Below are 27,256 nucleotides of genomic sequence, written 5' to 3'. Positions count from 1 at the left end.
GGTACAGAAACCCGAGGTGTTGTCTACACAGACACGGTTATAATTTGAACAAATATTTTCAGTAAATGTGTGCATTATACAACACCCTCCACTAACCTAATTAGCCTGTGTAAGATAGCAAGTTTCTTGTAGATTTTACAAGCTGCATTAAAGCAATAGAAATTGCTAACTAGCATGCTTGATCTGTTAAATTCTCAGTTAGCATGTCAGCAACACTGGCATGATAGTGAGCTACTTTGATGAGATGGACTGGAAATATGGAGCTTCTCAGACCAGTGATCTCTTCTAATGGTCTGTAACCACAGCCATCTTTTGTTGGCTTGGAAATCTGTCCACTTTTATGGTATGCAGTAAAAGCAAAGGTGCTTATGAACATACATATGTGGTATTTTGGATTCTGATGCTCACTAGCACAAGCCACCGTTTCTAGATTTTTGCACTTTGATTTGTATTTATTGATTTAATTTGTCTCAATAGCCAGTCTTCTAGTTCATACCAAATCTCCTCCCTTTACCCCCGTCCTAGATCACCAAATATTCCATACATATCTCCCTAATAACATGGATGAATTTCAGCAAAATATACTGTAGTAGAATGGCTAGTTCAGAAAAGTGTGGGTTTATTTTCGGCTTCAGGTTCAAAACAGACATCTCATCTGTTCAAATCCCATGACACTAGTCAAAACACTTTATCATATTTTTAGCCATAACCTTTAATGGTCTAACATTAAAAGCTAACTGTTGTCATTATTCAGTCATCCTGCTTAGCCAGATCATAACTGGAACTTCACAAGTTTTAGTTAAGAAATCCCCCTGGCCCAGACCATTCCATAATCCTTCTCTAGCCCCCAGCCCTGAGCATTTCTCTTCTCTAGCTGAATGAATTCAAAGTGCTACAACATTCAGTGCATCTCTCCATAGCCTTCAGTGTGTGTGTGCATGTTTAGCAGCCAGACTTTCGGATATATTTAGACATAAGCATTTGGCAGAGGATAAGAGAGAGGATAAAGTGATTGAGAAAAGATGGGACAGAGGAGACGAGATATAGATAGCGTTTGAAGAACGAAAAAGAAGATAAAACCGCCAGCACACGTTCCTTAACAAAGTATATGGGTGGATTTACATCGAGGCCTGGGAGAATTCCATCCTTTTTTTTACAGCTGCTACTTAGCGATTTTATTTCCTTCCAAATCATTGTTGTCATTGATTTTCTCCCTCCAGAAAATTCCAGCTCAAAATGTCAAAATAAACCTGATAAAAATGCAAATAAGCGTCTTTGATTTTACAAGTAGACGGTGCCTCAAGAGTTGGAAAAACATTGCCAGCTGCTACATGATGTATTTAGTAACAAATTGAAATAATTATTTGAATTTCTTTCAGCGATCATGAAACGGGATGGTGTGGAGTTTCTAAAACTATGAAAGGACAAAAAATGTTTGTTTGTTTTTTTTTCATTATTTGTAATGAAATTTAAACAACAATTGAAATTTATAGCTTTGCAATACTAGATTAGTTTTTTTTTATATTAAAAATTAAAAAAAAAAAACCTGTAGGGGTATTTATTTGTTCGGAATTAACTTTCTTAAAATTCATCGTTTTAATTTATACGTAAGAGATTCCGTCCTGTCAAACACAATAGACAACCATGGACGCTTTTTTTATGTAGTAACTCACACTTTAACCCAGTGATTTCCTACCACTGTTCCAAGCCATACAAGTGTGCCAAGAGAGATCGTCAGGTGTGCCGTGGAAAATTATCCAAATTACAATTAATCGGCCCAAAAATTTGTTATTTAATTACTGGAAATAATTCGCTATTGTTGAGTGCCTGTGCCTGCATTGTAGTGACTGGCTGAGTAATGGAAATACTCCTCCACGTCAGATGGTAGTGCAATAATGACCTTGTTAATCCACAACAATAGAATTAATGATGCATGTGACAGCATTAGAAAAGGAAAAGTGCCAACTCCGAACCGGGCCCTGGACAAAATTCTAACCCAGGTCCTAGTATGGGTGGAGGTCAAAAGAAAGCAAAACAGTACAGTGAAAGTTATTTTTTGTTTGGATTTACTTACTACAGCAACTTTATTATACTTGGTGTGTGTGGGAAAAGCTTTCCAGCAGTGCCATGGTCCCAAGCAAGCTTAAATGCCATTTCCTTACAAAACACCTCTCACTTCAATACAAGAATGCAGACTATTTTGTATGCCAGTGTGAACACACTGAGGAAAACAAAAGGAGATAAAATTTTTATTATATATACTGTGTTAGTCTACAGTGTGCCATTTTATAAAGTTTTTGGTTGGTGCTGTGCCATAAAAAAAATGTGCCATGCCTCAAAAATGCTTTAATCGAATATGTTACTCTGACCTGTGACACAGTTTAAGAAGATGTGGTTCACATGCCTCAGAGGAAGCATGTGTTAGCTTTTACCCTTCCCAACTGGCAGATGTTGTGTGATAGGAGAGAGCTGGATGACCAAACTGAGGAGAAAAACTGGGGGAAAATGGAAAAAATAAAATATCTCACCAGTCGCTGTTCTATAAAGTCGCCATATTAATAATGAGTATCAGAGCGTGGCACATCTAGCATTCACCTTTTGACATTTTCCTGGGAGAGACATTTTTGGCACTGTATATAAAAATTCCCCAATGTATATATGCATCATATCATTCCAAATAAAGGAGATGCGGTGTGTGCGAGCTATACTGTCTTCATTCCCATTGGTAGTCGCTGCACCAAGCCGCTCCATAATTGCAGATTATTGAGAAAAACATGCAAATATCTTCTGCATGATACTAGATAGTCTGAATTTCCATGCTCATTATTATAGCTGAAAGTAGATCAGTTAAAACAAGCATGGAGAGAAAAAAAAGAATGTAAATGGTCTTAAGATTTTCTGCTTCGGTTTATTTGTGATTGTTGAAGCAACTACAGTAAAAAAAAAAAAAAAAAAAAAAAAAAAAATCTGAATAATTATTCAAATTACATGGTCCTTTGGAACAGCGGTTTTGACATGCAGAAGAAGATCTGCGCTCTGCGTGTCAGGTCAAATTGTTCAAGGTGCCATGCATCTTAAACCAGACTGTTTTCATGCCATGCTTGGTTTGCTGACCCAGGTGCAGACAGCAAAGGAAAGGAAGCAAAGAACAAATCAATATTTAGTAGAGGGGTAGAGGAGGAGTACAGGGTCAGATTTAAGAATGTTGGATTAGAATAAACAAGTCTTTCCAAGCAGTCCATTAAAACAACTAAAGAGGTGCATTATAACTAATAGTAGTGCCTGATAATCTGGAGTCATTTGGAGTAGGCAGTATATTTTCTCCAGTGATTACAGCTTTTAAATAAAGGCTGTTCCACAATTGATGTGTCTGTGTGTCACCAAGTCTCTTGCGTCTCTTGCTGTGCTTTTTTCCTTTGTTTTGTTTAGTTTTTATCCATGTGCTTTTTAAAAAGAAAAAATCTGTTTTGTCTCCACCCCGTCTCATGATTGGTATTTTGTCTCTTTAAACATTGTTGTGTCTATTTAAAGACACTGCAGTTATGACATTTTTGGTTTTTTCCACTGCTACATTTATGGATTATTGCTGTGTTCTGACCCTCACTATAGACTTTAGTTAGATAATGATTCATGGATTGATTTAAATAAACAACACAGCCGTAAGGAACACTAGGTAAGGGAATACCCCTGAACGTACAAAATACACACCTTCACATGTAGGTGCAATTTAGAACAGTCAGGGGTTCTAAAAGTATATTTTTGTCAGCTAAGAGGAAAGTGGAGTATTCACTAGAAACCCAAAGGGGACAAAATGCACCAACTATCCCCCAGAATCAAACCTCAAGACGCTAGAACCGTGAGGCAGCAATGCAACCTGCTACAGCAGTAGTTGAGAATGCAATTGTCACCTTATTAAAACACCCTACCTGCTTCTTTTAAAACTAACACTCTTTCTCCTGTATGTTAGGTTTTTATATAGGCCTTTGATGTCTAACCTAAATCTTTCCTCACTGACACATCATGTTCAGCAACCCTTTAGTCCTTTTATTTTCTCCCGACTTTGCTTATACTATATACTGTCAGCCATAACATTAAAGCCACCTACTTAATACTTGGTCTGCATCAATGTTTAAGAAGTGGTGGTGTGTGTCAAAGTAATTTCCACATGAATGCCAGGACGCTGCAGAACATTACCCAGAGCAATACATTGCCTCCTAAGGCTTGTCTTCTTCCCTTAGCACATCCTGGTGCAATCTCTTCTCTTAGGTAAAGCGATGTACACGTAGGTGGCCATCCACAAGACGTAAAAGAAAATGCAAAAATGCAGGCCACCTTCTTCCATTACTACATAGTCCAGTTCTGACACTCACCTGCTCATTGCAGGTGCTTTCTGCAGTAGAAAGGGGTCAGCATGGACAATCTATCCAGCCTGCAGATACAGGAGCTCTTTTTGCTACAGTAGCTCTTCTGTGAAACCGAACCACTCTGCTTTCACTCCCCACATGCACCAATTATCATGACTATGACTATGTCTTCGGTTCACCGGTTGTCCCTCCTTGGACCACTTTTGGTTAGTACTAAGCACTGCATTCCAGGAACACCTCACAAGAAATGCTTTATTGGAGATCCTCTGACCCTAGCCATCACAATATATCAAAGTCACTCAGATGCTTAAGCTTGTCCATTTTTCCTGCTTTCAACACATCAACTTCAAGAACAGGCTGTTCACTTGCTGCCTAATATATCCTACCACTTGACAGTTGCCTCTGTATATTATTCAGATCACCTGTCAGTGGTTTTAATGTTATGGCTCATCTGTGTATACTCTGGATATTACTGTACTTAAATACATTCAAAAAGGCATATTTTACACACACATACACACAATAATGTATGTGAACAACAGCAATATTAATTCATCTAGGGATGTGTTCATGAAAAATCTGAAATAAATGTTTTTAAATAAGTCATTTATAATGTTATGATCTTTTATGGTTGTGCCTAACTGTAGAGTTGAGTAAAGAGTACATAATTAATCCCCAAGGGGAAGTTTGGTACTCTTGTGCATATATTGATTAATGCACAAATAAACTTTCTATTTCTGGAATTGATTGAGGAAAACGCTGTGTTTAACCTTAGCATCTTCCTCAATTATTCTTTAAAAGCTCATTAGCTCTCAACCAGCTGTGACAATGTAATACTTATTACAGAAGATAAAATGACCTATTTATGCTAATGATCTAATTACTGTATTGTTCCAAAATTAAAGATGATGCTGTTTGCGACTGCCCCAAAGCTTTCCTCCACTAAGTCATTGCAAGATTTTTGTCTTTACCCACTTAACTTTAACACATTTTTGCTCACAACATCTTCTGCAGAGAAGTGAAGCAATCTAATGTCTTAGTTACTGTCAGGAAGTAGTACATACCGTGATATTAACTACATATTTCATACAGTACTGCATGCTAATTTTAAATACAGGCACAAGCCTACTCAGTTCTTTTTCTTTCTTAGGAGAGGATAGGTTTGAAGATCCCCTGAGCTGGAACATGGTGGGGAAGAATCTGTTTGCTATGGGGATACAGGGTGTAGTTATGTTTGGCTTCACCCTCCTCATCCAATACAAATTCTTTTGTAAACCCCGGTGAGTTCTGAACCCACAACAAATAGATTTCAAAATACAGCTACAATCTTCATCACATCTTAACATCCACTATTATGAAATGTCATGGTGCAGGTTAGTCACTGTGTTGCCAAGATCTACAGAAGAAGAGGATGAAGACGTGGCTAGGGAGCGGGAGCGAGTGAAGAGAGGGAATGCCCAGAATGATCTGCTCAGGATTTGTGACCTCACCAAGGTACTTTATTCTTACATTTAAAGTTATTCGTAAAGTTGAAACGTTTTGTCCAGTTACAGTCGAGCTATGGAACTGAAGGTTAAGGGGCTTGCTCAACATCACTGGGATTGAAACTCACACCCTATCATTGCCCAGAACTAATGACACTGAAAAGATGTGGTGGCGTCAAATATATGAGAGAAAACAAACACTTTATCCTCCATGTTGAGAAACCTACAGTAGCTATTTGTAACCTTTTCTAAAAAGGAAATGCTGTTGTATGGTTCTTCACATAACCTTTAATGTTTCCCCCTGGAGAGCAAACCAAATAACCCTTAATAGGTAAATATAATAGATCTTCGTTTCTGAGATACGTATTGGACCTTATAAGGTCAAGGCTGACTTTTAAGGCACCTTTGGAGACCTGAGAATTGTGACCTCACCCAGACACAAAGGTGAGAAATAGTTAGTTGTTATATGTTTGTCGTTAGTGAATCAAATTTTTTTTTGTCATTGTAGGTTCTATTACATTTCTACAATTTGATGCTACTACACCTTATCAGATAGTTCTCTTGTGGTGTTGTTAAAGAAGGCTTTAGGCAAAGATGCTCCTTGAGACAGCTTTGTGTCTCAGTCGGGGGCCTCTGTTTTCATCGTTTCATAGTCACTGAGTCAGGAAGTAGGACCGAAGGAGGCGAGTCTAATGGCTCACCTCTATTTGCAGTAAAAGTCTATTGGCCTGAAAGTACACCAGTACGGACCTCTCAAGGCAACTCTTAAGTGCTCCACTTTCTAGCACTGGTTCGAGTGTTTGCTTAAGAAGCAGGTTTCCTCAGGTTTAATGTGGGTTGGTGGGCTACTGCTCTGTAATCAGCCCATCGTGCTGAGAGCAGAACACAATTAGCTTCAGTGACCAGCCTGGAGCTTCATCTTCCTAACAGCTGCATCTTCTCAGCAATGCACATCCAGTGTGTGGGTGCACCCAGCTGTAACTGCCCTGATAAGATGAAGAGTAAAGGGCTGAGGACATTTCGTCTTGCAAACTGCACACACTCACTTTGATCATTAACACAAATGCTGTGAGCAGATGTCACACGCAGAGAGCGTCTGTAGTAAGAAGTGTCACCGCATACAGACTTGTCTCCGGTCCCTGCCAGTTCTATGAGGGCAGCTAGCCTTTAAGTATGGAATGCATTCTGATAGAATATCAGCCAATCCGTTTCCCATTTGCCTTGATGATTTCTGAATATTTGTGGAACTTTGTCTACAGAAATTGCTTAGTTTTAAGTTCCAGATAAACTGTATATTAGAGGTTAATATAAACACAAGAGCTATGAGGCTAATATAAATAACAACTACAGGATGCTTATAGCCTCTTGCTATGGCCAAAAGTATCCTAAATTATTTTAATGTGTCCTAGCAAGGTGTTGAACCACAGCAAATCATCAGAACAGCATGAATGCACTCTGGCACCGGCTCTACAAATCACTGGAACTGTATTCGAGGGATGAACATTAGTTATTCAAAATATATTACCTTAGTTGATGTTTTGATGATGGTGACTTGGAATGCTCTCTAACATGTTGGCCCAAAATCTCCCATAGCTAATTAACAACATTTATTCATATCCATTTTCCACCCTATTTACTATTTTATTTTTTTAGTTGAAATAATTGTCAATAACCTAGCTATCTACTACATTTGTAACCCAACTATAATTCAGCCAGCAGGCTAATGTACTCTAATTCACTAGCTTTTGAAATAAAGAAATTGCTTTTGGATAAAAGAGCAAAAATTTGAGTCATAACCAAAAACCATAAGTTAAAAGCATCAGAAATACCTCAGCTGCCTCCTACATTTGTAAGTGAACTAAACACTGACATTCAGCAGCTCCCATAGGACAGGTGCAATACACCAGTTAGCTGGAAATAACAGAAATTAATATGCTGTGTTTGAATTTACTATTTTACAACATTTCTAAATGGCTTCCCACTACATTGGTAAGAAATCTGTAAGCATTTGTTATATACTAGGATATACTCTTTCAAGAGAGCTTGAACAGAGAGGGATTTTTTTTTTTCTGCCTTAACCACATTTAGTTTTAAAATTAGCATCACATTATCAGAATGACAAGAGCAAACTTAAAGGGTGTCAGTTTCAATTATAGTCAGAGTAGATTCAATGTTATCAAAGAGATGATAATGAAACAAGGCTCAGATGTCATGTAACAAATGCACAGTTAGACTTTTCAAAGGAAATTGACACAATAGGGTAATGATAACAAGCAAAGGAAGGATTAGACACACAAGAGGTGTACACAATAGGGTAGCAAACCTATCTATCTATCTATTTATCTATCTATCTATCTATCTATCTATCTATCTATCTATCTATCTATCTATCTATCTATCTATCTATCTGTCTGTCTGTCTGTCTGTCTGTCTGTCTGTCTGTCTGTCTGTCTGTCTATCTATCTATCTGTCTATCTATCTATCTATTGGTTTGCAATCTATACAGTATAAACAAAATACTTTATTTTACATGTAATGTACCTATAACTGTTTGCGAACATATCCAGAGTGAAAAGAAAGGATCATTTTCATCCTTGGCTCAAAAATAGAGAATGCAGTTTGTAACTAAATTAAAAATTAATTAAAACCACTAACTGGCTATAGAACTTGTACTACTGCTACTAAAGGAAATGCAGTTGTTGACTGAATGTTGTACAGCTTTCTCATTATCAGACTACATGTAGTGCATGTAAAATCAGATTTTCTTTTTAAAACATGCTCTGTCTCACTCTCACTCTCTCTCTCTCTCTCTCTCTCTCTCTCTCTCGGCAGGTGTACTCGGGTAAGAAGATTCCAGCGGTGGACAGGATAACTGTGGGTGTCCCAGCTGCTGAGGTCAGTCAAAATTTCCAGCAGTGCTAATGAATCCACTATCAGCATGCGTCTGTTACAATAATAGCCACTGGGTACTATGTTGGTGTGTACATGTTTGTGTTTGTGATAGTGCTTTGGCCTACTGGGTATAAATGGGGCTGGAAAAACCACAACTTTTAAAATGCTGACTGGAGACATTCGACCCTCGGGTGGTGAAGCCTTCCTCAGTGGATACAGGTGAACACAACCAACTACACACACAACCACATATGGAACTCTAATCATGACCTTCAGATACTAAACAGTAATAACACATCGTAATACAATCCTTCATAATCTTAACTCTAACCCTTACAAGATCCTTCATAATCTTAACTCTAATAACACTAACCCTAATAAAATCCTTCATAGTCTATACACTAATACCAGTAAACAAAGAACTTCATGCTTTTAAAAATAACCTGCACATCAATCTAAGACTTTTTTTTTACACAGCTAGGTGCATGTAATGGCTTTAACAGCTAAGAGACAAGCTGGCATCATGTGACCACTGTCTGTGATCTGTTCTCCTGCTCTTAATATGTCCCCTAAATGAATTGATCATAGAACTGTTGCACATTCATGTACATTATCTTAACCACAAGTGAAGTTCTAGCATTTTAAAGTCTGGCTAGTTCCAAGCGCAGCACAGATTCATCATAAACATTTTAACAATCAGTGTCAGACTATAAACTGAATTGATTAAGCTAGTGATAGCCATTTTGCTACAGCACGTATCCAACAATGTGATCAAAGCCTGATATTCACTGTGGAGAGAATTAGCAAGGTTTTAATTCTCATTAGACAGACTCTTTGCAAGAAGTTAGCAAAGGCAAAGTTAAAACGCCAATCAACCATAATTTTAAAACCACCTCTCAAGGCATGGACTCCACAAAACCTCTGAAGGTGGGCTGTGGTATTTGGCACTAAAACGTTAGCAGTAGATCCCTTAAGTCCTTTAGGATGTAAGGTGAGGCCTTCATGGATCAGACTTTGTCCAACACATCCCATAGATCCTTGACTGGATTGAGATCTGGGCTTTTTGTTGGCAGGTGCTACTGTAATGAGATATTGTTGGTCAGTGGTTTTAATGTTATGGCTGATTGGTCTATATTTACATCATTATGTTTTCGTTAAGTTGAGCATCATATGTTATAGACAAGAAAATCTCAATTTTGGCCAAATCAGTGACATGTATGAGATCATTTTAGGACCATGGTGAGATACATACATTTCATTCATTTATCTTTGTGCTTCTTCGTGGTCAGGGATACAGTGGATCCAGAATCTATGCCAGGGATTTACATTAGCAAACAGACTGAAATAAAATAATATAATAAAAAAATAAGGGGCCAGTTGAGGTGGCTTGGGCATCTGTTTCGGATGCCTCCTGGACGTCTCCCAGGGGAGGTGTTCTGGGCATGCCCAACCGGGAAGAGACCCCAGGGAAGACCCCGGACACGCTGGAGGGACTATGTCTCTCGGCTGACCTGGGAACGCCTTGGAATTCCCCCGGAAGAGCTGGAGGAAGTGGCTAGGGAGAAGGAAGTCTGGGCACCCCTGCTTAGACTGCTGCCCCCGCGACCCGGCTACGGATAAGCGGGAGACAATGAATGAATGAATGAATAAAAAAATAAAAAAATATATATAGCCATGTTAATAAAACTAGCTCCCTAATAAAACATTTACAACTGTACTTTTACCATGAACTTAGTTTAGCTGTAGTGATCTCTTGCAATTTGGGAATTTTCATTCAAATGAAATTGAAACAAAATGAATTTGAGGTCTGTTTCTAGAAGAAATGGAATTGATTAATATTGACCAATCATACATCTGTGTTGTTTTTTTATTCATGATACTTTACATAAATGTAATAAGGAGCTTTGCAGAAACAGTAGCCTTATCACAGGAATTCTACAGCTGTGAGGCAGCAACACTACCCCCTGCTCTACTGTGCCTTCGTGTTGTAATAAATAATAAATTGTGCTGTTAAACATGTTTTGTATGAGGTTTTATGAGGTATTAAATATTACAATACATTTTGCAATAATAGTTGCAACTGTGTGTACGAGGTTAGGACAGGGCTTGTTTGGGGCTAGGTTTTTTTCTACAGAGACATCGCCAGAATAAATAAACAAAGAACAGCAGTTGTGGCAGGGAAAGAGACACAAATGGGGCAGAGAGAAGAGATGGTTGTAGTGTTGGCGTATAATGCAAAGGGGGAAAAAAGGATAAGACACATAAAGGAGGACATTTGTTTGAGGTTCACCACAAATGCATTTATGCTGCTGCTTCTATGCGAACAAGCTAAGAAGGGAACTGGAAATTGAGCTGCCAGGTCTGGAGCAATCACAAAATATTCTGATACGATCAATGCATACATATATTCTTGGAAGTATATAGATATGTGGTTCAGTTAAAGAGATGAATTCAACACACACGCAAACACAAACACAAAATTGTCTGTTTGTATGCAGCATAAGAAGGATTGCATGTTGTCAATGAGTCAATGCTGGAAACTGACAGGAATCAGACACCTTGACAGAGAGAAGAAACATTTCTTAAGTTCAACTTGGACTGAACGGTGGAACCAAAGCAGGGAGGGAGGGAGGGAGGGATAATGGAAGGAAGGAAGGGAGGAAGGAAGAGTATATTTAAGGTGGATTGGTGGATTGACAGATGAAAAAGTGAAATATAAAGGAGGGCTGGAAGGAAAGAAGGAAGGGAGAATGTGATTAAATGGATGCATTCATGAATAGAAAATGATAAATGGATAAAAGTTAACTAGATGGATGGACGGATGATGGATGGATGGATGAATGGGTGGACAATAAAACAGTAAAAGTAATGAAAAGGCTGGATGTGTGAATGAATCAACAGAGAAAAAAAGGGTCCAGCTTGGGATAAAATTGGACACTTGATTAAGATTAGTAGATAAATTGAAAGCCCCCTCTATCTATTTTCTCTCTATGTTCCCTTTCTCTCCTTCCATCGCTCTCGCTCTGTCTCTCTGTCTCTCTCTCTCTCTCTTTCTCTGCAGCATTCGGACAGAGATGAGCCAGGTCCATCAGAACACGGGATATTGTCCTCAGTTTGATGCCATAGATGACCTCCTAACAGGACGGGAGCATCTGGAGTTCTACGCACGCCTCAGGGGGGTGCCAGAGAGGGAGGTCACCACGGTAACCACACACACACACACATGCACATTTACTTTCTCTGTCCACCTTTTCAGTGGACAAAGGTGTGTGCACTCATCTTTAATGCATAAACCCATGGAATAGGACGCTGCTGAATATTTCAAAGCAAAGTGTGTGTGTGTGTGTGTGAGAGAGAGAGAGAGAGAGAGAGAGAGAGAGAAAGAAAGAGAGATATTCTGTGCTCCCAGTATGGCAGCCTTTGATCCTGCGGCCAGTCTTGCCTGGGCATAATGCCTGCTGGCACATATATACTCGCTACTATTCTCTCTCTCTCTCTCTCTCTCTCTCTCTCACAAACACACACACACACACACACACACACAAATACACACTCACACATGCACACACACAGTGGGGGGCCTTTATATGCATGCCTCTTCTGTTTGACCCTTTGTCCCTTCCAAGGACTCAGCATTCACTAAAGCCTTTGCTGCCCTGTGGCAGAACACACACACACACACAGACACACACACACACACACACTGCCTAAGTAGTTCAGACACAAATCATACAAACACGTAACCGAATATAAGGACAGCATGACACTTTTTTACAATTCCTGAGTATGTACTGTATACAATAACAGTATGAGTGGACCAGTATAAGAGTCATAAGAGTATACAAAACCAGTTAGTAAGTACTTTGGTCCATAAAACACACACCACACACATATATATATATATAAAATCTTAGACTACTGTATATTTATTTTATTTACAGTAGTCTAAGAAAATAAGAAAATCTCTACAGCTTGATCTCTGAATTTTCGATTTGAACTTGTGCCCTCATTTTTATCTATCTATCTATCTATCTATCTATCTATCTATCTATCTATCTATCTATCTATCTGTCTGTCTGTCTGTCTGTCTGTCTGTCTGTCTGTCTGTCTGTCTGTCTATCTATCTATCTATCTATCTATCTATCTATCTATCTATCGCTGTCTGTCTGTCTGTCCGTCTATCTATCTATCTATCTATCTATCTATCTATCTATCTATCTATCTATCTATCTATCTATCTATCTATCTATCTATCTATCTTTTTATTTACTATTTTTACATTTATGCTGTAAAAAGGTCTTGAACATTTACTTAGCCTGTAAATTATTTGACAGAGGGAACAGAGGTATGGGAAGAATCAAGTTAGAAATAAAAAATGATAATGTGTGCGGTTATTTTATTAAAAAAAAGGCAGTCTGTGTGAAGTTAGATGGCCATTGCTAATGTGTATTTTCTAAAAGCATAGTGATCTATTTGATATGGTTTATTCCTGCTATACCTCAGCAATTCGCCGAAGATTAGAATTTATCCTTGTTAACAAACATCAAATTTAATGCTGTGGAATGTTCTGTTATAGAAAATTAATGAAAAAATTAAAATTTATAGTTCTTGCTTCTTTGGTGAAAGAAATATTTCTTACATGACTGCTTTTAGCCAATATAGAAAAAGTAGTGTAGAAATTACAAATGGGGATAGGATGGACATAAACTATAAAATTTATCTTATCCTGACTCTCTTTCTCTCTCTCTCTCTCTCTCTCTCTCACAGGTAGCAGAGTGGGGGATACAGAAACTAGGTCTGGTGAAATATTCCAACAAATCTGCAGGTACCTACAGCGGAGGGAACAAGCGCAAGCTGTCTACAGCCATGGCTCTGATTGGTTGCCCTCCTCTTGTCTTTCTGGTAAGACACGTCCACCACTATGTGCTTTTAGTATATACTATGTCTTTATAGAAGTGTGTATTAGATAACAGTAATGCATGGCATCCTGTATTAGTGACTCCTGCATCAAGCCCAGTCTAAGCTTCCCATCAACGTGAAGGACAAAATGTAAAAACAGTCATCTGGTTCATTTTTAATATAAATTTAAAGCACACAGCACTTTGTTTGCATGGATTAAAATCTCATCCGGACCTGCGGGCCAACAAAATCTAAGTATGAAATCTACCAAATGACCCCCAACAGTCTTTCTCACCAAATGTAATTAAAGATAAGCTTAAAGTTAGGCTCACATTTGCAGAACCTCATATCTGTGTTTCGAGAAAGATTATTCCTGGATGAACATGAGCTGGAAGTGGTCGAATTAAAGCGTGCTTAGTGAGCACTCCATCCTAGATGAGTCCTTTGGTGCACTCTCTACAGCATACAATACAGGCCAATATTTTCATGGCCAATATTTTACTAATATATAACAATAGAAGGCCATATGGACAAAAATACTAGGGACATGTACATTCAGATGTCTCAAGAGGCATTCGTTATTTTTCTATAAGCACGTCTTGGACAGTAGTTTCAGTTGACTGTACTTTCAGGTTTGCGTAGATGTGTTTATTTAGCATTTTTGCAAGGAATCTCCAACACCAGGACTTTACAGACATGAGAAAGTCTTCAGGAAAGGCGGCCTTGAAGTTTCTTGGTAACGTTACATGCTGCATCTTTTGTACAACGTCAAAAGAGAAGAAGTACAAGAGGCTGGTAAATAGCTGCTATTAAATAGGTGATAACAGGATTTTTTTTTTTTGATCATTTGAAAATCTGTCTGCTTCTATCTAAACATATGTGAATTTCACAAACCACAAAAAAATCGGTACATTTGCATCAGTATTTGATAAATAGATCAAATAAAAGTAGTTCTTAGTAACAGATTCAGCCCATTTTTGGCTTAGATAATAAAGAGGAAGTCTTCTGCAGCAGGAATGATGGGCCAGCACTGGCACTGTGAAGCTAATCCCCTCTGCGTGTGTGTGTGTGTGGTTGTGTATGTTCATGTGAATGTGTATGTGTGTATGTGTAATCTTGCCCTTTACGGATTTTGGCTCTTTTGTTTGGCTGAGAATCATTCCTGCTTCCAAATGCCTACAGAGAACCTGTGTGTGTCCCAAGAAGCCAGGTTTTGGTCCAGGCCCTGCAAACCTGCTGAAAGGCAGATGTGTTATATTTCCTTATTTTAGGGTCTGAACTAAAATTACAATCAGGACATACAAGATCTTTAGACATGTGTTTGATTTTTTTTGTTTTTGGAAGTCCTGAGTTCTCACAAACTCTAGCAGTTACTCTGTGTCCCGTTAAACCCTCTCTACCTGGATTTGTGTGCAGGATGAGCCGACCACAGGGATGGATCCTAAAGCTCGCCGTTTCCTGTGGGACTGTATCCTCAGTGTGATCAAAGAGGGTCGTTCTGTCATCCTCACCTCACACAGGTGCTTCTCATTACACCTTACACACACACACACACACATACACACACCTTGCACAGGTGTCTCTCATTATGATCTGTCAACATGTGATAAAATATTAGTCCTCTGTTCTTAATTGTAGGTAAGCTTTCCCTAGTGTTCTCTGTCTTTGTTGATTGGTGTGTGTGTGTGTGTGTGTGTGTGTGTGCGCGCGCCCCTGGTTGTAATGAATCCCAAGGGAAGTGCAGGGCAGACACAATCACTTTTCTCTTCCGCATGTGTAACTAGGACCTAATCACCCATAACAGAAGCAGGTGTCCAGTACACACACACACACACACACACACACACAAATAGTGTCATTAGTAATTGTCTGTCTGGGCAGTTGCACCCCTTAAATACTGCCTAACAAGTGAATCCCTACATCATGAAGACTGATGTGTGTGTGATATGTTCACCCCTGTGTGAGTGTGTATGTGTGTGGGTGTGTGTTACACACTATATCAATACATGTGTATATATATATATATATATCTCTTTCTGCAGTATGGAGGAGTGTGAGGCTCTGTGCACTCGGATGGCCATAATGGTAAATGGCCAGTTTAAATGTCTGGGCAGCATTCAACATCTAAAGAGCAGGTACGTGTCTGTGTGTCTGTGTGTGTGTGTGTGTCACTGTTTACATATTTCTGCACCTCCTGAGGTCATATCTTATGCATGTGGCCATATGTCTAACATAAAAGGTGAGATCTATACAATGCTAAATGTCACACACGGGGTAGGAGGTCAGTGTGTGTGTGTCTGTGTGTGTTGTCAGATTATGTTATGTTTTTTTTCCCTTTACAGAATGGAGGGATGAATGCTTGACAGATCTCTCTCTCTCTCTATCTATCTATCTCTCTCTCTGTCTCTTTATTTCTACTTTTTTTTTCTACATATTTTTAACCCGAACTGGGCAGTTTTCACCTGTCAGTCTTTTAAAATCAGTCTTTACCTGTCCAGTCTGGGTGAGTCTGGTGCTCAGGATAGCCTCAGATTCCTGTTCATGGATGATAGGAGTGGAACTTGATGTGATCATGCAGTTGTAGCACATCCACGTCAAGGTTTAATGTGTTGTGTTTTCTCATTTTCCTCTGATTTTCATCAGCAAAGTGTTTCAGCCTGAAACATCATTCTCTGTAATCTATAGAGACAGCTGTGTGTGAAAACCCCAGGAGATCAGCAGTTTCTGAAATACTCAAACCAGCCCATCTGGCAGAAACAGCCATGTCACGGTTAAAGTTGCAGAGATCACATATTTTTATTTTTCTAATTCTGAGGTTCGATGTGGATATTACCTGAAGCTCTTGACCTGTATCTGTCACACGATTATGCTGCCACATGATTGGCAGATTAGATAACTGCAAGAAGTGTACAGGTCTTCCTAATAATGTGGAAGTACTCATATTCCTCCAATACAAGTAACACGATAAAACAGGTTGCAGTAACCGATGTTCACAACCCAAAGCTTTTACCCAGTGTGTGTTTCTTGACAGAACAAACGTGAAACCCTGCTCTTCTTCACTGCAACCATAATCAGCGTATAGTAACTAATAAAGTAAATACAAAATAAAGACATTACAACTAAAGACAAAAAGATCAAATCATTATAAAGGAAGATTGTGACAAGGATAAAAAAAACCTGGTATTGGTATCTTTTTCTTTGCTTCATCTCTCTCTCTCTCTCTCTCTCTCTCTTTGTCCCCTGGCTGTTGTAATTAATGATTCAGGAGGCGTGGGTGTGCTTAATGAGTGAAGAAGTGATTAGGTCTCTCTTTTTCTTTCTCACTTGTGTTTCTCCCTCATTGAGAGCATGCTGTGTGGTGCAGCATCACACTGAGACAAAAGCTAGCTACATCCCTCCATTTCTGACTCTTCCTCCCTCCACCCCCTGTCTCTCTTTCCCCCACTTTCTAACCTGGTGTGTGTGTTTTACTAAGGTAGCGCCTCAGCTTGATAGCATTTGGGTGTTTGCTGGTATATTAAAGGGGATAACATGGCTCTGATTGGGTTATGGGTGAAAACATGTTGGAGGAGGAAGCAGGGATGAATTTGTTGCGTGATATTTCTCATTACCCTTCCTGTCATAGGGCGGTTGAAGTGGTTTGGGGATTTTTTTTTGTGTGCGTTTGGTCGTGAGCAATAATGTGTGTCTGACAACAGAAGCTGCCGGAACATTCCATCACCTTACCACCTAGCAGCGCCACGTTCCCTCCTCCCCTCATTACATCACCTTATCTCTTCCCTCTCTCTCTTGCTTCATCTCTTCCTTTCCTTTTGCTGCCACCTCTAGGACAGCAGCTGTTTTTATTCACTCACGTCCAGCGATATGCAAAGTCACATGAGCAAAGAAAACATAAACCTGGTAAAGGAGTTCTGACAAAGCCTTGAAATGAAATAAAGAATGCAAACTTTGCTAGCTCTTTCTCTTCTTGCTCTTCTAGCACTGTTTAAAATCAGGTATATAAGCACTACATATATTGTCCTTACTTTATATTTCCTCATTTGTCCTGAGCTTAAAGAGTGTTTAATCGTCTATTTACAGTGAAATCCATGTGCTACATTTGTACACTCCCTCCTAGACAAAACAGAGATGTAAACAGTGGCATAGAGGCAGATGTTGCACAAATTCAGTACAATAAAATATTAACACATTATGGAAGGTAATGCACGTACAGTACAAAGATATTCAGAGGCAGAATCTGATATCACTACAGTACAGTAAGTGATATGATAAACGATCGTAATAAAATAAAGTATTGTGGGTTATGCTTGTAATGGTGTTATTGCTCAGAGTTCACCAGCCTGATGGCCTGTGAGAAGAAGCTAAGCTGGTGCAGGATCTGATGCTAGATAAAAGCGTCTGCAAAACGAATAAATGGAAATAAATGTACGCACACAGAAGCCAAGCAGTCTAAGCATATCGAATCTTTTAAATGATATCAAAGGGATTTCAAGTTCAATAACCGCAGCTCTGACGGTTGTATCGGCTGTAATTCAGATCCTATCCCCTTGTCTGTGTTTAACTACCATTTCTAGACTAAACCTTATATTTAAAGGCTATACTTAAGGATAATATTAAACAGTATAAGAATTAACATGGTGAAGTGTTTAATAGGAGGATATTTACAGTATATAAAATGTGTGGAAGGAGTCTCCAGTGTCAGTACTATGTAGCCATGTGTAGGTTTGATAGATAGATAGATAGATAGATAGATAGATAGATAGATAGATAGATAGATAGATAGATAGATAGATAGATAGATAGATAGATAGATAAATAGATAGATAGAAGCCCCACCACTGCCAAACTGCCTCCGTTGGGTCCTTCAGCAAGGCCCTTAATCCCACCTGCTCCAGGGGCACTGTATCGTGGCTGACTCTGCGCTCTTACCCCAACCCCCAAGAATGGAATATGCGAATAAAGCATTTCATTGTGCAGTAATGTAAATGTGACAAATTAAGATAAGATAAGATAAGATAAGATAAGATAAGATAAGATAAGATAAGATAAGATAAGATAAGATAAGATAAGATAAGATAAGATAAGATAAGATAAGATAAGATAAGATAAGATAAGATAAGATAAGATAGATTGATATACTTTATTGATCCCATGAGAGCAAATCTTAGTCAATAACAAGATTCAACACACAAAATTTACATTTACATTTCTGGCATTTGGCAGATGCTCTTATCCAGGGTGACTTACATTTTATCTCGTTCTATTCAACTGAGGGGCTTGCTGAAGGGCCCAGCAGTGGCAGCTTGGTGGATCTGGGATTTGAACTCACAATCATTGTCCAATGCCTTAACCTAACAAATGGCTAATTTTAAATCTTACATTATTGTGTGTTTGCATGTTGTATCTTGTTATTGACTAAGCTGCTATAACACAAGAATTTCCCTTATGTATTTCCAGTTCACAACTAACATTCATACATTGTGGTGTACAAGCAATGTTTTAAAAATAATATATAGATAAAGATATGCCGTTACAGGAAAATAACATCTGTTTGCTTTGTGCTTCATACCACCTTGGTGTAGATTATTTTTCTTAACAGCACACACCATTGTGTTTTAATCCTGACCTAATTTTAAGTTATATGGGACACTAGGAAAAGGTGTCTTTCAATACATAAGGGTTCTTTTCCTTCTAAAATCCCAACCTCTGGATACTACTTTGAAATTTTGTCTTGCTGACTTGATCCAAACTCCTACCAAGCTGGAAGAATTTTATTGTCTATAAGTTTAGAGGCTATACGATTTTTTTTTTCCAGAAAGACAAGCTGAAGAACTATTGAGGATAAAAATTATAACTACAGTAAATTAATATAAAATGATTGGCAGCAATGGACTGGTGTCGTATCAAGGGTATATTCTGGACTCACACCCAAAGTTCCTAGGGTTTGGATCTGAATCGATGATACAGAAGATGAATGAAAAAATGAAACAAATAAGTATTATTTGGATTGTATTGTCTATTGATTTATATTATTTAGTTTATAGGTTAACTTGATAACTTAATAACTAATAAGTCACTTAATTCTTTTTCCCAGAGGCCAGAAAATGGAATTTGAGCCTGTTTTTGGGATGGCCATGTCCATGCCATGTTACACTCCACAGTTGTGGTTAATGGCTTATATGAAATTATCAGACACTTATGGGTTTAAGAATTTGCAGTATTTCTTTTTTATCTAGCCTACTAGGGGCAATATATTCATAGAAAAGTCCCCCCTCCAAAAAAAGTTCAAAAATGTTCAATCTTGAAAATAAATGTTGATATCAAACCCATTTCTGCTCTCTGAGATGCCCCAAGTGCTTGCTCATAGGCATCTAAAATTTTGAGGTGTTATCTCCAACCACTGAAATTCCATGTAAGGTTATCCCAACAGAGGGAAAAACATCCCACACTGAAAGCCCTGACTCCTGAGTCCTGACTCATTTTATATCAGATTTGCAATAACAACAAAATAATTCATTTGTTTATACTGATTGAAAATGTCCTACTTGCCCCAGAAAGTGAAATTCTTAGTTGAAGGAATTACCCCAAATTGGGGTGTTTTTGTCCTCAGACACTATATTAAAGGCACAATTTGTTAAAGTGGAGCATCCGAGGAAAGTTGAGGGTTTTTTTTGCCTCCTGAGTTTCTTCATTGATCCTACCTTCTTTGGATTAGTTATTAGGGTAGCCAATCTGCAGGATAACATCTAAAGGGTTCGTAGTGTACTTCAAAGAATCCATAAAGATCAGAGCAACAGTATTCCTGGCTTGTTCCCGGAGTGGAAACGATGTCCGTCATACCACTCTTCCAGAAGCTCTGGCAGCAGGATCCGTGTGAAGACATCGCTGACGTTTGCAGGGGATTTTTTTTTTTTCAGTAAGCACTTTTCCACCACTAGATCAAAGCAGTTGTAATCCTCAGAAAATATTTATAAAGTGTAATTATATTTGGTATGAGATCTATGCTCCACACCTACAAGATGAAGGGATGGAGATCACTAGGGGGGTTATTGTTTCTTGCAGTCTAGACTTAAAAATAAGTGAGGAAGAGGTCCGGACCCCTGGATGTTGTCCAGGGCCTCAAGCTCCCTTACGATCTTACTGGTTCAGAAAGGTTTGAAGTTTTCACTTCACCTCTAGGCTATTTGGTTTGTGATTAGACTTAATCTGCATCTGTTGAGGGAAAGGGAAAGAAAGGGAAGTGCAACTTATTGTTCCAAGGAGAGTTTTCATAACACCTGACCTTGCAAATATCTCTTTATCTGCACGAAATTTAATTTCCTGTTTGGGCTATCTCGTATTTGTTCGTAGCTTCTTTTCCACTTCTTTCTTATTTCTCATACACACATGCACCCCCCCACACACACACCCTTTTCGTGTTTGAAAAAGACTCGTGACTCATCTTAATCAATCTCTCTATAAACGTAAACTGTTTTATAGCCACGCCTCCATCAGCCTCTAAGTAAACACAAATACAGTAGTGCCCAATAAAAACTCCCCATAAGCCTGTCCTTCACCAATCAAAGCGCACTTTTACCACCCTCTTGTCACTTGTCGCAGACATTAGAGTGTCTCGCTGTCTGTCCTCTCAGCCGATGATTTTTTTTAGGACGTAATGCTACAAAGCGCCTTAATGCAGTGCACTAACGCTGAGTACACGGGAAGTGTTTTATAAGATCATCTAAAGTTTGGACCTGCCTACAGACAGTCACTTTGGGAAAGGCAATAAATCAGAACTGAATCTGATGTGAGGACAGGCACACATAACAGGACCCACCTCTCTGCACTTGTAAAATGCACATGTTCTACGATTGGCCTGCCAGATTATAGCCTTTTGCCATGACCTATAAACTCTGAACTTGCTTTCTGGTGCTTGTGGTACGTGACCTTTTCTGTGCCACACTTACTTGAGCAAAGACTGCGAGAAAAGGCTGGCACGTGTTTTCAAGAGGTCGAGATGGCAGTAAGTGAAGCTCACATACTATCGGTTTGATAACTGCTTATTTTTTTATTAAAATAAATCTGGTTTTCATAGATACATTTCGATTAATTCAGCTCCAATGGCGTATTAAGTGTTTAAAATTCATGGAGTGTTTCGGACTGAGTGCACTTCGGATACAGCAGAGACCTTGCTTGAATTATTATGCCTATTTTACTTAAGGGCAACTAAAAAAAAATGTAAACTTTATCAGATGGATACAATCTCCATCTAGCCTCCAATGAGGAGTTTTTCAGCCCAGCCTTTGTTCCTGTCTCTTTCGCAAGGAAATGAGAGCAACACAACCCCGAACATTTGCCGAAATTGGAAGCAAGGTCTTTGCTCCTGGTACTAGCAGTGATGAAAGCAGGGGTTGCATCCCAAAACTCTAATTAAAGCCCCCTTGATTCCTCAAACCTACATCCTTCATCCCTTGACCCTGAAATCAATCGGCTGCTGCTGCTGTATAGGACGCACCAATTCTTATAATGCCCTTGCAGGAATCAAAGGAGCAGAATATAGAAGATTTCTACATCAAGGTTACACCAGTGCTTCCTAATTAGAATGGGTTTATTTTGTAGTGTGATGTACGCCATTAGTATAAATGCTTGGCCTTTATAAGTCAATAAACCACAAAAATTAAATTTTAATTAATTATCTTAATAAATATTTTAATAAAATAAGCAAACATGATGTTCATTAAAATTGGTTTAATTAAAAAAAAAAAAAAGTCAGATGATTCTCTCAGTGTTCATCTTGGTTTCTTCCAGGTTCTCTTAGGAAGGTGTGACTATGTAAACGATGACTTTCAGTCAACTGGGAAACCATTTAGGATGTATTTCTGCCTTGTGTCCAGTGTAATGGTGATAGACTTTAGAGCCAATGTGACTCTGATCAGGATAAAGCACTTGCTAAAGATGAATAAATGAATGAACATGTGACCAACTTCAAGGTGATAATACAGGTACCAGGAACGTCAAAATTTACAAAAACGCTTATTCTCGATTCCTCCTTTTCTTGTTTCATTACTCAATTTCCTCATTTTGACAGAAGGAGGAGCTAATACATTATGGAATAAAGCCAAGAAACAAAACTAGATGCTGTTGCTGTGCAAATGTATTCCAGTGAAGGAGGCGTGGCCTTAATGAATGCAGTATGCCATTACTTTAGTGATTGGCAATACTAGTGAAGGATTCATGGCCAGGTACCTGTCAGTCGTAGCAAAAGAGATGTGCCTGTCAGGTCTAGTGAAAGAGGCGTGGCCTGTGTGTTCCACCCTAAAGGAGGCATGGCTACTGTTAGTGTTATAGATGTAGGATATGAGTAATATTGAATTACATGAAATGAAATTCATCTACCTTGTACTCTACACTAGCTGTTACCTAATGGCTCTTCCCTGAGAAAATTTCTCTCTCTCTCTCTCTCTCTCTCTCTCTCTCTCTCTCTACCCTTCTCTCCCACACACACACACACACACACACACACACATTCTGAACGGCCTGTAATAAGTCCTGCTTCCCTGTGCATGACTTACGAATTGTTCCTAACACATATCACAATGAGTAAATAAAACATTAGGGGATTAATTAAGCAGAAAACAGCAGGTTGTGAGAGCTCTAATGACGAACTAACAAGAGGAGCACTGTTCCACAAACACACACACATACACACGCATGCAGACACAGCAGGATCTATTGATAAATGCAGTCAAATATTAACTGGAAGATCAGTATTTAAGCATGTGTGGATCCAGACACAGTGAGATGAGAAGTGCGGAAAAAAAAAAACGTGTGTGTATTTTGCATCGAAAATTATAAGCCCATGGAGAGATGGATAATATTAACCATATGCTCCTTGTGCCGTCTTCACATCAGCCACAGCATGTGTTTGCACACAGATGTTTGCCATAACTTGGCTCAATTGCTCTGATGTGTGATTATTATATTGTATGCGTGTGCGTGTGTGTGGATAAATGCAACCTGTAGAAACTGTGCTGCTGTAAAGCATGCTCTTGAATTCTCCAATATGATTGGTCAGGAGTTGTCTGTATAGATAGATAGATAGATAGATAGATAGATAGATAGATAGATAGATAGATAGACCATTTATTTATTTATTTATTTATTTATTTATTTAATGGGAATACATGAGAGTTTAGAAATATTGAAATTAAATATTTAATTTAATTAATTAATTATTTATTTATTTGTTTGTGTGTTTATGTATTTGTTTGTTTGTTGGTTTAAATATTAAATCATTATTTTTTAAGGTTTATTAAAAGTTTTCTTTATTGAGTAAGACACTTTAGCAGAAGTAATATACCATTTATGGAATACCTAGTAATGATAGTACTGTGTGTGTGTGTGTGTGTGTGTGCAGGTTTGGCGACGGTTACACTGTGATAGTGCGTGTCAATGGCGGTACAGCAGATCTGAACTCGGTCGAGGAGTTTGTGACTCTGACGTTCCCGGGCAGCGTGCTGAAAGAGAAACATCACAACACGCTGCAGTACCAGATGCCCCACAGTGAGGGCGCTCTCTCACATATCTTCAGCCAGTTCAGTAAATACCAGCACACACTGGGAGTGGAGGATTACTCAGTGTCTCAAACCACACTGGATCAGGTAACACAGACATAACACACACCGATACTGATAGTGAAAATTGTACAGAAAAAAAGGAGAAAAAAAGATGAATTAAAAGCTTACTGGAGTCTTGTTTCATGTGCTTGAATGGCATTTTTGATATGAGTCAAGGTAGCAGAAGAAAAGTACACAAATGGTTACGCATCAAGCTCAAGTGCTTGAATATTTGTAGGATTTATATGGAATCATCCTCTTATTTTGTATTTGATCCAGGGTCAAGATCACAGCAAGGTCAAATGGTCAAAGGATTGTTGACAGAGCAAATATTAAGTATTTCAAGACAGAGATGTTATTTATATACGCTCAAGTTCGGGAAATCATGACACAAATTTTCGCCGTCGATTCGTAAACACGTCTGTCCGAGATTCTCGGTAGTGCGATATCTCAAGGTTGAATGTCTGTAGGATTAATATGGAATGTTCATTGTAACCAGATGAGATAGTGGAATTGATCCAGACAGATTCAAGGTCAGAGCTAAGGACAAATGTCTGAAAACTGCTTCCTTCATGTTTGCAGTATATTTTAAGGCTTTTGCTGCTTATACAAAATCAATAAGACAAAAGATTAAATGTTTTGGTCGTGGAGGAATCTGTGTCGATGTGTGTGGCCAGTGTTGCAGGGGATCTTTTAACTGATTATCAGCGAATCTGTCAGGCGGGCGAATGATAGCGTAGCGTTGTGTACTGAGTTTTTCAGCGATCAAATCGGCAGAAAGAAAGTGTGTGAGAGAGAGAGAGAGAGAGAGAGAGAGAGAGAGATAGATAGATAGATAGATAGATAGATAGATAGATAGATAGATAGATGGAAGATAGAAGGTCAGTAATCCTCTCATCTGAGGAGAAAAAAATGTTTTTTCCATAACATTTCATATCTTTGTGTGTGTGTGTGTGTGTGTGTGTGTGTGTGTGTGTGTGTGTGTGTTTGTGTGTGAGAGAGAGAGAGAGAGCATTTCATGTGTGTGTGTGTGTGTGGTCTTTCCATAACATTTCATATCTGTGTCTCACCCTCTCTCTCTCTCTCTCTCTCACACACACACACACACACACACACATTGTTTTAAATAAGTGATACAGATTGAATCTGACTTTATTTTTTATCTCCCTCAGGTGTTTGTGAATTTCGCTCGCCAGCAGCACGACGCTGAAGACGGTGTCTACGAGAATCCTGTAGATGTGGGCGACGAAATCCCGATGCAGACCCACACCAACACACAAATAAGCAAACACTGAATAACCGCTGAGTACTGAACAGACTCTCAGACCTCATGTTAAGATGCATAGCGTATAAGTCTACTTTTCTACTGTGATATTAATAAAAACTCTTCATAGGAGCTCTCAGGAATTTGATAGAAAAAAAGGAATATTTTCGTTGTTTGGAATCTTTTTATCTTCACATCGCAATTTTATTAAGTGCACAAATGATTGGAAAGAAACTGTTCAGAGGAAGCTGTCAGCTTCATGCTGTAATAGAAACATGCCAAAAAAACAAATTTCAATGATGATTTGATTATGATTCTTAAATTCATTGTTTTGTTTTGTTTTCCTGATAATTCACTCTTAACTAATACACTATTAATGTAGAGGAAGTCTATTTTGATATCTTTGTTGTGATGTAAATCTTGCCAAAAAATTTATCATCTTCATTATCAGTTGTTTTCATGGATCGTCATCATCATCATCATCACTTTAAATAACATTACATTTATTTGTATATGAATTTTATAGTGGACCAAAGTGCAATATTTATATTTGCAGATCTTTTATTCTACTGATATTCTACTGATCTTAGACATCACTCCTAAATTCATAGCCTTCTCAATGAAGCTATTATTATTATTATTATTATTATTATTATTATTATTATTATTATTATTATTATTATTATTATTATTATTATTATTATTATTATTTGATTAAATAATTATATATAATTAGAATATATATATATATATATATATATATATATATATATATATATATATATATATATATATATATATATATATATAAATGTATATAATAATAATAATAATAATAATAATATATATTTAATATTTTTATATTTTTTTTCTTTGTTGCTTATCACTGTGAAACACTTGATATTCTACTGCCATTATAACATTTTAATGTGAATATTTAATCTTTGCTCATTTGCTTACAATAAAGCACTTTAATAAACTTTATCAGTGCCTCATAATGTTCCCATGAAGCAGTCTGTTTCCCTGTAGACATGAAACATACAACATACAAAATTAGAATTCCAACATACACAATTGTGATAACCATGGAAACAAATCTAAACAGCCACAGCCCAGTTTTTTGATGCTCTTGTTTTCAGGAGATAAGTTAGCCAACAAACTAATAAGTATTGAATTATTAAATAAAATTAACCATTCTAAAGCAATCAAGAGTGAAGAAGAACATGCATGGAATATTATCATAAAAAAAACAAAAAAACAAAAATGGTAACCATGGAAACTGAGCTGAACCCTAAACACCCATGTGGTCATGTTTTCAGGACAATAGTTACAGGAAGTTGGCGATAGAATAAATTTTTTAAATTATATATATATTATTAAATTATAATTTAATTTTAATATTATTATTAATTATTGCAATTATTATTAATTATTATTAATTATTAATAATATAATATAATAATAATAATAATAATAATAATTATTATTATTATTATTATTATTATTATTATTATATTTGTCTTCAAAATTCAGCACACTATTTTAAATAAATATTTTAAAAAATAATTATTAAATATTATTTCAGTCTGAAGTCAAATGCACTGCTTTAGCCCAGGTATTCAATTAAAATCTCACAGCTCATGTTATTAATTTGCTTTTTACACGCACACTCACACACACACACACACACACACACACACACTCACACGTCTGATATGCATAGAATGAATACATTCACTGCATTAATACTTAGTTGCA

The 27,256-nt window shown here is 37.8% G+C and overlaps 1 protein-coding gene across 5 annotated transcripts in view; it reads left to right on the top strand.

Moving 5' to 3' along the window:
* Nucleotides 1–26,118, top strand: part of LOC131349275 (phospholipid-transporting ATPase ABCA1) — a 160,837-nt gene extending 134,719 nt beyond the window's left edge. For 4 of the 5 annotated variants that reach the window (XM_058384830.1, XM_058384828.1, XM_058384831.1 and 1 more), the window contains exons 41-50: nt 5,515–5,644; nt 5,738–5,858; nt 8,681–8,743; nt 8,853–8,959; nt 11,802–11,943; nt 13,508–13,642; nt 15,056–15,159; nt 15,682–15,774; nt 24,036–24,279; nt 25,407–26,118. In XM_058384830.1, coding sequence (XP_058240813.1) covers nt 5,515–5,644; nt 5,738–5,858; nt 8,681–8,743; nt 8,853–8,959; nt 11,802–11,943; nt 13,508–13,642; nt 15,056–15,159; nt 15,682–15,774; nt 24,036–24,279; nt 25,407–25,529 — 1,262 coding nt within the window. In that variant the 3' untranslated portion in view covers nt 25,530–26,118. Of the gene's footprint in view, nt 1–5,514; nt 5,645–5,737; nt 5,859–8,680; nt 8,744–8,852; nt 8,960–11,801; nt 11,944–13,507; nt 13,643–15,055; nt 15,160–15,681; nt 15,775–24,035; nt 24,280–25,406 lie in introns of those variants that run through there. The other variant, XR_009204058.1, reaches the window with a different exon arrangement.
* The last annotated feature ends 1,138 nt before the right edge of the window (nt 26,119–27,256 follow it).

The sequence above is a fragment of the Hemibagrus wyckioides genome, linkage group LG29, assembly GCF_019097595.1.
Source record: "Hemibagrus wyckioides isolate EC202008001 linkage group LG29, SWU_Hwy_1.0, whole genome shotgun sequence".
Taxonomy (NCBI): domain Eukaryota; kingdom Metazoa; phylum Chordata; class Actinopteri; order Siluriformes; family Bagridae; genus Hemibagrus; species Hemibagrus wyckioides.
This window is presented reverse-complemented; position numbering and strand designations above follow the sequence as displayed.